This window comes from Aplidium turbinatum, chromosome 7 (assembly GCF_918807975.1).
Source record: "Aplidium turbinatum chromosome 7, kaAplTurb1.1, whole genome shotgun sequence".
Lineage (NCBI taxonomy): Eukaryota > Metazoa > Chordata > Ascidiacea > Aplousobranchia > Polyclinidae > Aplidium > Aplidium turbinatum.
In genome coordinates this window covers 14,544,545-14,556,814 of record NC_137478.1, presented here as the reverse complement: position 1 = coordinate 14,556,814, position 12,270 = coordinate 14,544,545, and the positions used below count along the sequence as shown (strand labels likewise).

Below are 12,270 nucleotides of genomic sequence, written 5' to 3'. Positions count from 1 at the left end.
ATTACAAGGAATTTCATAAACAACACCACATTTATTGTCAAAAGGCAGGGATTCATAGTATAGGGATCGCCAACTCGGTTGAATATCCGACAACCGGAGTGTAAAAGTGTTGCCAGATAGTTTTTATGTTTTTAGAAAAAATATTATTTTGGCATTTTTAAAGTAGTACTTGGCCAAAACTTGCCAGTAAATAAATATTTTAAAACTAGTCTAAAGCAATTTTATTGTTCACTTATCAAACTATCATATTTTTGGCAAATTTACCCTCTCTTGTACATAAAACATATTAAGCCTACTTGAAAAATAATTACCGGCTTCAACACTTAAAACATGAAGCTCTTTATTCCTGAGGTGTATTTTAATTTTTTCAATTTTTTTTGTTCTTAACTGGTTTTTAATAATTTTTTTTACACCTGCAAGTTTTATTTAAGTTTGGTACATAAATTTAGAACATTCTTATTGCAAAGTTACACAACTACAAACTACTTTAACTCAATCTTGTGCAACTTTAAACTTCAGGTTAGTTTTAAACGGACAAGCTTTGGGCGACCACTACTCTTTAAAAATGCCAAAATAATAATTTGTTTTAAAAATATAAGAAATATCTGGCAACACTTTTACACTCCGATTGTCGGATTTTCAGCCGAGTTGGCGATCCCTATACTATGAATCCCTGTCAAAAGGGGTGGGGTCTTTTGGTAGTGATAAGATATTGCCGATGGTTCGAAATGGTTTCATAGCGACTTTAACTCCGGCGCGATTCAATGCTCGTCTTATCGACTCAGAAACTCCCTGTATGTATGGAATGGTGGTGAAACTGTTATAAGTTTTGCTGTTGCTTTGTTTGACTTGACGTTTGGTCGAGAAATGAGTGTGCCGTTCTGCCATTTTCTTGGGAAATCCATTAAGTTTCAAAGTGTTATAAATTTGTTTGTTTTTGTTTTTCTTGTTCTTTGCAGAGGTGACCAAGTTGTTGGCGCGGTTGTAAAGTGTTTTGGGAATAGATAATTTGTGTTGAAGAGGGTGATGTGATGTGTATTGCATGTACCTGTTGGTATGTGTTGGTTTTTTGTAAATCTTTGTGGCTAATGTACCGTTGGTTTGTCTGGTGACCTTCACATCAAGAAAGGCTATGCTTTGGTTGTTTTCAACTTCTTTAGTGAATTGGATGGAGTCTGATATGGCGTTTAAGTGTTGATAAAATTGATCTACTGCGTGGTTTTGTAGTATAACATAAGTGTCATCTACATATCGAAGCCAAATTTTGGGTGGTGATGAAAAAGTGTTGAGAGCTAATTCTTCGATGTGTTCCATGACTAAATTGGCCAAAACCGGCGAAAGTGGCGACCCCATTGGTGTTCCAAAAACTTGCCTGTAAATTGTCGTTTTGTAGGTAAAAAACGATGCATTAAGGCAAATCTGTAGAGCACGTTCAATATCCGGAATTGTCCAATCAGTTCTGTCTGAAAGAGTGCAATCTTGGGAGAGTTTATCTAAAGCGATACTACGGGCCATGTCGACAGGTACGGAGGTAAACAAACTGATTACATCAAAGGAAATTTGAACTTCATTGGGATTTATTTTATAATCGGCAATAATATCACAGAACTGTTTTGAATTTTTAACCGAGAAGTCGGTGCACCCAACCAAAGGATTGAAAATATTGACCAAGTGTTTTGCCAAATAATAAGTAGGCGAACCGACAAACGAAACAATTGGTCGAAGAGGAACTTCCGGTTTGTGTATTTTAGGTAAACCGTAAAATTTTGGAGCAATGCCGTCTGAACTTCTTAACTGTTTATAAGTCAAAAAATCAATTTTATTTTCAGTTTTTAATTTCTAAATGAATTTATTGAGATTAAGTTCGGTTGCCGGAAGAGGGTTCTTTTTACAAATTGAGTAAGTTTTGGAATCGGACAATAAAGCGTTAATTTTTTGTTCATAGTCACTGGTGTCCAGTATAACCGTACAGTTACCTTTGTCAGCTTTCAAAATTGTAATGTCCTTGTTGTTTTGGAGACTTGTTAAAGACTTTTCTTCTTCGTTAGATAGGTTCTTTTTCGGGATCTTGGCATGTTTCAGAATGTGAGAAATTTCTGAACGAGCATCGGCGACTTTCATGTTGGCTTCTTTTTCTAATCTGACTAGACCACGTTCGGCGCTGCATATAAAATCTACGGTAGGAATTTTTTGTGGAACTACGGCAAAGTTTAAACCTTTTTTCAAAACGGTGGTTTGGTGCTGCGTTAAAGAATGTGACGAGAGATTTTTTATCCATCTTTAGTTGCAACATATTGTATAAAACATTAAAGCAACAGAAGTAAAGTAGTTTTGATGATACAAATTTTACTACAAAAATAAAAAGGTCTGGCAGCACTACTTCTAAAAATATAGTTAGGCTACCATTCAACATTCAACATATAATTTAATGAGCAATTTGATGATATTGATATTAATATGATAATTTTAATGATATGCTACAGGGGTGTGCAACGTGCGGCCCGCGGGCCAAATGCGGCCCGCGAAGAAAAGGTTTGCGGCCCGCGAAGATGTTCCAATTTTGAATTGTGTGTGGCCGCGAAACGTGTTTATAATTTAGTTTAGTCTGGTGGTCTACGTGCAAACAATTTATTAGAGCGGATTATTGCAGGTTACATTTCGCACCTTCGTGTTAACCATTTTAGAAATCTCCCACCAGCCACCGCTAATCCGATTGTATTTAATTATTTGGAACGTCAGTAGATCAGAGGCACAGAATTGCACAGGGAACAGCTCAAATTATAAAACCGTATTCTGACGGTAATTTTGTGAAGCAGTGTCTTATCGATGTCGCAGAAGAAATGTGCCCTAAGTAAAATGAAGAGTGAGTTCGAGAAAATAAGTCTTGTCACGGTGGACGATAGCGAGGCGTATCGATAATCTTGCTTGTGATATTAGTGACGCTCTCAGGAATAAGGTGAAGAACTTTGTTTCATGGAGTTTTGCGATCGAGGAAAGTACGGACCAGAAGGACACAACACAGATAGCCATATATGTAAAAAGGAGTGGACAAAGACTTGAACGAAACGAAAAAGCTTTTGTCACTACAGTCAATGAAGGGTACGACAACTGGTGCTGATATCTTTACTGAAATAATTGATGCTTTTGAGAAGCTAGAACTGGACTTGTCCAGCTTATGCGGAATCGTAACTGACGGTGCTTGATCCATGTCCGGAACTGGCATTGGATTCATTGGCGTCTTGAAGTCTGCCTTGAAGGAAAGAAAAATCGATGATGACATAGCAATTTTTCATTGTATTATTCACCAGCAAAATTTGTGCGCAAAATCCTTGAAGTTCAAACACGTCTTGAGCCCGCGGTTATTAAGGCAGTAATTTCATTCGAGCACGAGAGCTCAACCATAGTCAGTTTCAAAAGTTTCTGGATGGTCTCAACACGACACATAAAGATGTAGGCTACTGTACTTTTTCGAGTTGCGTTGGTTAAGAAAGGTATGCATCATAGTTATTATATGAATTTTTGGCTCGTTTCAAGGACTTCAAATCTTATTCTCTTCGCCATTCAACACAGACATTGACAAAGCACTAGCTGATATCCAACGAACTGATTGATCTTCAAGAGAAAACGGATGTGAAAGCAAAGTATTTAAAAATGAATCTTGGCGATTCTTACCGAAAACTTCTCAACCAAGATGACATTCCATATTTGAAAAAATTCATGGCTTCAAAAATGGCTCTTTTTGGCTCAACGTATTTGTGCGAACAAGCTTTTTCTAAAACAGAAGAAGTCGTTCGGAAAAGAATCCAGCTGCAAATTTCTCAGTGAACTCGTTTAAAGTCAGTGTGACAGTAAATTTGAATAGCAGTTTTCTTCAAAAATTTATGCGTCTTAACTTATTATTTCTTGAAAGAGATAAGGTCCCCCAATAATGCCATAAGAATAACAGAAAAACTAAATTTTTGTGCCTGCAACTACTAGAAAGCATAATATGTTAAATAAACGTGCGGCCAGGGTTGGAAGTCGTTAGTCAAAAAGCAATGACTATTTCACTATTCGATAGTGCCAAAAAAAGCAATGACTTTCCGCTATCGATACTTAAAAAAAGCAACGAATAGCAATTACTAAAAATTGACTGGCCGAAAAAGCCCAAAAACAAGCAACCCGCAAACTCAAAAAAAGGCACCAAAATTCGAAAAAAAACAATCCCAAACTTGCGGGAAAACCGCAAGGTTTGCAACACTGTTAACGACTCTCACTAGCATGGTTTTTCTAAACTGTATTGCGGAAAAATTTTCTTTAATCCTTTAAAGTTCGAAAACCGGAAGGGGACTAGGTCGGATAGTAATCCGAAAACTAAATCTCGTAAATTCGTTTTGACGACAAAGTAAGAAAACAACAAAAAATGATTCAGCAGTTCTCCTAAATATCGATTAGTGAAAAACGAATAATGATTTCGTTGCTTGCATAAAAAAGCAGTGAATAACGCGATATTTATTTTTAAAAGGAATGGGTATAAGCATTCGATATTCAGAAAGCAACGAATAACGCTATCGAATAGTGACAACTAGTCGTTACTTCCAACCCTGCGTGCGGCCCGCGGTTTCACCCAGATATTTATATCTGGCCCTCCTGTAATAAAGGTTGCACACCCCTGATATACTATATAAGTCAAGCACCAAAAACTTAACGACTCGAGCATTAATCAAGGACCTAACAAAAGCTCTCCCAAGCTTTGACACTGTTTCCACAAAACTAAGATCAGAACATTATGGTTCACTGCAAACTAGAGAGAGAGAGAGAGAGAGAGAAACCTTTTCTTTGTCTGTTGCGAAAAATAGTACACGGTACAAATATAAACCGGTACAAATAATTATATTCAGCAACAGACAGGAAGCAGCGAAAGACTATATTAGTCATCGAGTCAGCTAAGTTGGATCAATTAAAATAATGTAAATACAGTACCAGTATAGAGAAACGCCAACACTAACACGATGTAGTACTTAGGCACTTCCTCCAAATTAGCAATCCCCCTATGGTCAGTTATTCTCATTAAATAAATAAGATACTCAAGTTTTTTCATCTTGGTCAAACTGTCAAGGCAACTAAATAGCGGATTTTGATATGATTTATTTAGTTTACCACATCTTCGTCACCATTCTTATTATGTTGAATGCATAAATTCTTGGGGAGGAAGACAAGCACCTTCACGTGGTCCCACCCCCCCGTCAGTAACATACGAAACATAAATGAAACGTATGCGAAACGAAGCTTGTCAAACAAGAGCTAACGAGACTGTTCAGCGCAGGGTGGATAGGGGAATGCTCTTTTCAGGGCACGGCAGTGCTCGCACTGTCGAAAAGTACCGACGACCCACCGTACTGCAGCTGAACACCGAGGGCATCACGGCCAGCAAGCTCAGCATCATCGAGCACTTGGCCACCAAGCATCAAGCCCTTATCATCCTCCTCCAGGAGACCCACTGCACATCTGAGGATAAGTTGGTACTAACCAACTTCACACTCGCAGGCGTAACCTGCAGCAGGAAACACGACCTCGCCACGTTTGTCCATGACCGGCTGAGCTGGTCCTTGGTTGACCAATCCCAAGCTCAATCGGAGATCGAGTGGTTTTGTGTAGATGTAGCAGGCTACAACATCGTCAATGTCTACAAGCCCCCACCTTCGCGAATAACATCAACAGCCATCCCAGTGTTCCCCCACCCCAGCCTCTACTCTGGCGATTTTAACTACCGCCACACTGACTGGGGCTACAACTCCATCAACAACGACGGAGAAAGTCTGGCCGCTTGGCAACCAACAACAACTTCGCCCTCTTATACGATCCTAAGGGCGCAGCGAGCTTTCGCAAGTGATGACTCCAATGATCGCCAGCCGGACAGACGTGTGCTAGAGAAGTTCCCAAGGTCTCAACATCGACACTCGCTTATCACGTCCCCCTTGCTCGCCACACCTATTCCGAGCAAGCCTGTCAACCGATGGAACTTCAGAAAGGCCGATTGGGAACACTACAGCTTCCTCACAAACGAAGCTACGCAGTACCTCCCATCCCCACACACCATCAAAGTGGACGAAGCTTACCAGGACTTCTGTGATGCAATCATATCTGCGGCAAAAGATTCCATCCCGCGAGGTCGACGAAAAAGCTACATACCTTGCTGGGATGTGGAGTGCGACAGGCTCTACCGCAACTTCCTCCGTTCCCTCCAGGGCACCGCCATCTCCAACTCAGCAACAGCCCTGCTGGCAAGATTGGATTCAAAGAGGAAGGAGCGCTGGACAGAAGCCATCGACTCAATCGACTTCACGCATTCCAGCCGCACAGCATGGAGTACACTCAACAACCTCACTGGCAGATCACGTGCCCCTCGTCGCCAATGCCCCATTTCAGCAAATGCCATCGCCTCACAACTTGTGAAAAATGGAGTGCACAGAACGAGAGACCGTGAATCAGACAAGTCCGTCCTCAAGGAAATGACGGACCTCTGGAAGGTCCCAACACCTGTCGAGGGCAACATCTCAGGTGAGTTTACCCCAGAAGAATTGGCCTCCGCCCTCCAGCACCTAAAGCCAGGCAAATCCCCGGGCCTTGACCACCTATGCCCGGAACTAATACTCCAAGCTGCCCCCACTATGAGGTCCTGGTTAAAAGATTTCCTTTCCTGCTGCTTGCGTCACTTGCGCATACCAAGAATCTGGAGAAGAGCCCTAGTGGTTGCAGTCCCAAAGCCGAAGAAGCCCCCAGGGGATCCGAAGAGCTACCGTCCCATCTCTCTGCTCTTTATCCCCTTCAAGATACTCGAGAGACTTATCTACGCCAGTGTCGAACCGATAATAGAGCCTCAGCTCCCTCGGGAAAAAGCCGGCTTTCGCCACGGAAGATCAACCGTAGACCAGGTCACTCTGATGACCCAAGACATCGAGGACAGCTTCTCTGCAAAAAAGAAGGCTGGCGCCGTGTTTGTCGATTTCACGGCTGCCTACGATACTGTATGGCACAGCGGCTTTACCTGCAAACTACTCCGTCTCCTTCCTGACAAGCACATGGTCCATATGATTATGGAACTTGTGCAAAACCGCAGCTTTACCCTTTCCACCGGTAGCGGCCGACGAAGTAGACTACGTTGACTCAGGAACGGCGTCCCACAGGGCTCTGTCCTGGCCCCCCTCCTCTTTAACACTTACATCTATGACCTGTCTGACACCATCTCCAGAAAGTATGCTTACGCAGACGACCTGGCTCTCCTACATCCAGCCGGAGATTGGCAGTCAATGGAGAGGAACCTAAGCCAGGACATGTCAACTATATTGACATATCTCCAGAAATGGAAGCTACAGCTCAGCAAGGCAAAGACAGTGTCGGCGGCCTTCCATCTAAACAACAAGGAAGTAAAAGGTGAGATCAACATTACTACCAATGACGAACGCCTGCCATACCCCAGCAAACATCACAGTATTGGGCCAATACTGTATTTGTATCGGCGTGTATCGGGTGTATCGGTAACGTTTGTACTGTATCGGGCCAATACCAGCAATGTACAGTATTGTATCGGCAAAATGGTACAGTTTGTCTGATACAAAGCCTGTATCGGGCCGATACAATGTTGTAAGGGCAAAACTGTACAGTTTGTGTAAGGGCAATCCGGTATTGGCACAGTACAGTTTGGTAACGGCAAAACTGTACAGTTTATGTAAAGGCAATCCGGTATTGGCACAGTACAGTTTGGTAATGGCAAAACTGTACAGTTTGTGTAAGGGCAATCCGGTATTGGCACAGTACAGTTTGGTAATGGCAAAACTGTACAGTTTATGTAAAGGCAATCCGGTATTGGCACAGTACAGTTTGGTAATGGCAAAACTGTACAGTTTGTGTAAGGGTAATCCAGTACTGGCACAGTACAGTTTGGTAACGGAAAAATGGTACAGTTTATGTAAAGGCAATCCGGTATTGGCACAGTACGGTTTGTTAATGGCAAAACTGTACAGTTTGTGTAAGGGCAATCCGGTATTGGCACAGTACAGTTTGGTAATGGCAAAACTGTACAGTTTATGTAAAGGCAATTCGGTATTGGCACAGTACAGTTTGGTAATGGCAAAACTGTACAGTTTGTGTAAGGGTAATCCAGTACTGGCACAGTACAGCTTGGTAATGGCAAAATGGTACAGTTTATGTAAAGGCAATCCGGTATTGGCACAGTACAGTTTGGTAATGGCAAAACTGTACAGTTTGTGTAAGGGCAAGCCGGTATTGGCACAGTACAGTTTGGTAATGGCAAAACTGTACAGTTTATGTAAAGGCAATCCGGTGTTGGCACAGTACAGTTTGGTAATAGCAAAACTGTACAGTTTGTGTAAGGGTAATCCAGTACTGGCACAGTACAGTTTGGTAATGGCAAAACTGTACAGTTTGTGTAAGGGCAATCCGGTATTGGCACAGTACAGTTTGGTAATGGCAAAACTGTACAGTTTATGTAAAGGCAATCCGGTATTGGCACAGTACAGTTTGGTAATGGCAAAACTGTACAGTTTGTGTAAGGGCAATCCGGTATTGGCACAGTACAGTTTGGTAATGGCAAAACTGTACAGTTTATGTAAAGGCAATCCGGTATTGGCACAGTACAGTTTGGTAATGGCAAAACTGTACAGTTTGTGTAAATGCAATCCGGTATTGGCACAGTACAGTTTGGTAATGGCAAAACTGTACAGTTTGTGTAAGGGCAATCCGGTATTAGCACAGTACAGTTTGGTAATGGCAAAACTGTACAGTTTGTGTAAGGGCAATCCAGTACTCGCACAGTACAGTTTGGTAATGGCAAAACTGTACAGTTTGTGTAAGGGCAATCCGGTATTGGCACAGTAGGCTACTGTGTGGTAAAGGCAAAACTGTACAGTTTGTGTAACGGCAAATGTGTACAGTTTGTGTAAGGGTAATCCGGTGTTGGCACCGTACTGTGTGGAGAAGAAGAAGAAGTTCTTTTATTTTGCATCATCAGCACATGCGAAAAAAAAAAACAATACAAGATTACAATGTGAGCTAGGTTGTTTGCTGATGGCGATGGGAGTGACAGAATGACCGAACTGGTCATCGAGTCTGCCACACCCGTGTGGTGTCATGGCTTATCTAAAATGGAACGGTGTCGAAGTTGAACGAAAATATTGATTGATTGATATATTGATTGATTTGATTGATAGATATATATTATATACAACATAAAAAACAATACACATACGAAATTTAACAGTGCAATACAAAAAAAAATCAAAAAAAACAAAACAGAACTACTAGAAATGATGCAAAAATACAAAATGGCATATGCAAAATAGCCTACATACAACACAGCATACTGGTAAGACAAAAGCGAATATACAGTAATTAGCGAGATACGGTGAAAATAAGTAGAAGCAGTTTGATGGTACTATAGGCTATCAGTTACTTATACTCAGACATTAAGTGCAGTTTTAATTTTTTAGAAAACATACTAATTGTTTGAAGATTTCTTAGCTCTTCCGGTAATTTGTTCCAAGTGTTTGTTCCAAGAAATTTAATTGAGCGTTGACCAAGCTTTGTACGCATTCTTGGTTTAAAAAGCATATCTTTCTTAGCACCTCTGGTATTATAGTTATGAGTTTCCTTACTAGGACGAAAGTACTCAAACAAAATTGCTGGTAGATGTCCTTTATTGCTTTTATAAACAAACTTGCATACTTCTATTAAAAACATGTCTTCGATTTGTAGCAAGTTGCTTTTATTGAAAAGAGATTTATGGTAATGGTAAAAGAGATTGTGGTAAAGGCAAACCTGTAGGCCTACAGTTTATAATGGCAATTCGGTGTTGCAATGGTACAGTACAGCTTGGTAAGGTGTTGGCACAGTACAGCCGATATTGGCACAGTACAGTTTGGTAAAGGCAACATTGTACACTGTAGCTACAGCTTGGTTGCAAATTATTGGGCTTGTTTTTGTGTTGATTTGGCTGTTTTGGGCTTGTTTTTTAGATTCACTTGCTTGTTTCAATATCACATCGTTTTAATTTCAGGGTAAAAAGTTGCTCTGTGCATTAATAAAAATAAGTTGGTTATGTTTCAAAGTCTTTTACATATCTTGTAGTCATTGCAACCACTGTGATTATGTATGCACACCAACTGAATAACAGGACATCTAACATATAAAATTTTAGATTTTTATTGCTTTAAAAAAAAAACTTAGACATGGGAATCGAACACAGAGCACATTATCATGAATAAAATCGATTTAAAAAAAGAAAACATCAGACATGGGAATTGAACACAGAGCACATTATCATGAATAAAATCGATTTAAAAAAAGAAAACATCAGACATGGGAATTGAACATAGAGCACATTATCATTAGTAAAATCGATTTAAAAAAAACAAGCAACAGGCGTGGGAATCGAACACAGACCACATTATCATTAGTCAAATTGATTAAAAAAAAACCTCAGTCATGGGAATCGAACACTGAACTGTTGTAAAAAAAGGTAAAGGTGAGTCCCATACTTGATTCAAGCCTCAGGGAACAAGAAGATAAGGTTCTCATTAGACTAAGCCTTCGGCATGAACGAGAGTAGGGTGGCCAGTTCCTTTCTCTCAGCCGCCTTTCCTTCAGCAACTACGCCCACCCAATTTGTTACACCCTGGGTAGAGGTGAGCGGTGTTTTTCAACAACCAGCTTAAGCCGGGAGTCGAACCAGGATTGCATGATTGGAAAGCGAGCTCCTTATCCACTGCGCCATCCCACCGAACTGTTGAAGATTACTTAAAAAAATCACTCTTTACAGACCACAAATGAAGAAATATTTATTTGTTGCTTTTTATAAGTAAACCAAGTTATAAAATAGTAAGTATGTAGTTTCTAACGAAGGTTCGTACTTAGATTTAATAAAGTAAACAATATCACACCAAATCAGAAGAATCGGTTTATTTAAATACAGAGCTTTCGCCACACAAGTGTGGCTTCATCAGTATAAACTGCAACAATAATAAAGAATGATATACTATTAAGATGGTTATAAAATTTAATGAAAGTGTTAAAAAAGTAGATAATATAGTAAAGAAATAGAAAAGATCAAATATTATACATAACTATAAGACTTTAGGTCAATACACTAGATAATAAGATGATAATCAACATGTAAAAATTCAAATCTATTAAAATTGTAATTGGAGAGAACTTTTAACTCTAAAACTAGTTTCTACGTATTGTAGCTCCTATCATTTGTCTGACTTGTCTGACTTCTAACGATGACATAGCCTACACTATTTATTATCGTGATAGCTAGGAATGAAAACAAACTGAACTGTTAATTCAAAGAATGTTGAGATGCAAACAAACTGAACCGCTAATTTAAACAGAACTAAATTCTAAGAATGTTGAGATGCAATGACATTGGCATAGCAACGATAGGTTAAAAGTAAAAATGCATTTCAATAATGATGTCATAATGAAAACTTTATATTAGAAATGAATTAAAAATGAACAAGGGAGTAGTAAAGAAAAAAACGTATTGAAATGTTTAAATCAATTAGTGAAAGAAAAGAACATCTAAATCTAAAACGAGAGAATTAGGAAAATAGACAAAACAAGAAGGTCTAAAAAGTAGTTAGTAAAAAGATCGTCAGTAAAAGAGTGATAAGATTGTTTATTCTCTAATGTTTATCCTCTTTGTTTATTCTCTAATGTTAATGTTATGAAGCCACACTTGTGTGGCGAAAGCTCTGTATTTAAATAAACCGATTCTTCTGATTTGGTGTGATATTGTTTACTTTATTTAAAATGTTTTGTCACACCGTGCATCCCAGTGGATCATCAGTTGAATTATAGGAAAATTTGATGAAAAGTTTAGGTACGAAGCTTTGTTTTGGAATTTTAGATTTAATACATTGCCTATTAGCATCACTCGTTCGTGCAGAACCCGTACTAGGTTGGAGGGTTCGATACCAAGTTCGTTCTTAGAGTTCTTACCGGTGGTTACGTCATAACATCCGTTCTTACAAGTTCGTACCGACGATTCTTATATCATTACGTCATAAAATCCGTTCTTACAAGTTCGTACCACAAAGTTCAGACCAAAAAACCTTATCTTCGATTCGTACCACAAAGGTACAGTTTATACTCCCTTTTACCACAAAGGGACCCGAAATAACACTGCATTGGCCCTATGCCGGCCCGATTAGGGTATGGTAAAGGTACAAATACCGGTTGGGTAATAACTGTAGTAATATTGTATCGGTC

The 12,270-nt window shown here is 39.6% G+C and overlaps 1 protein-coding gene across 1 annotated transcript; it reads right to left on the bottom strand.

The window, feature by feature from the left end:
- Positions 1–663: 663 nt before the first annotated feature.
- On the bottom strand, positions 664–2,121 carry LOC145773768 (uncharacterized). The gene is made up of 2 exons (XM_082584899.1): positions 1,977–2,121; positions 664–1,463 (listed from the first exon to the last, which is right to left on the bottom strand). Exons 1-2 carry the CDS (start codon positions 2,119–2,121, stop codon positions 664–666), a joined length of 945 nt encoding a protein of 314 aa, XP_082441025.1.
- Between the last annotated feature and the right edge of the window lie 10,149 nt (positions 2,122–12,270).

Bases quoted from the DNA above. Each gene is read 5' to 3' on its own strand.
- LOC145773768 (XM_082584899.1), bottom strand. From the start codon at position 2,121: ATGAAAGTCGCCGATGCTCGTTCAGAAATTTCTCACATTCTGAAACAT. The intron at 1,464-1,976 runs GTAACTGTACGG...GCACTCTTTCAG, and splicing joins AATTTTGAAAGCTGACAAAG to ACAGAACTGATTGGACAATT.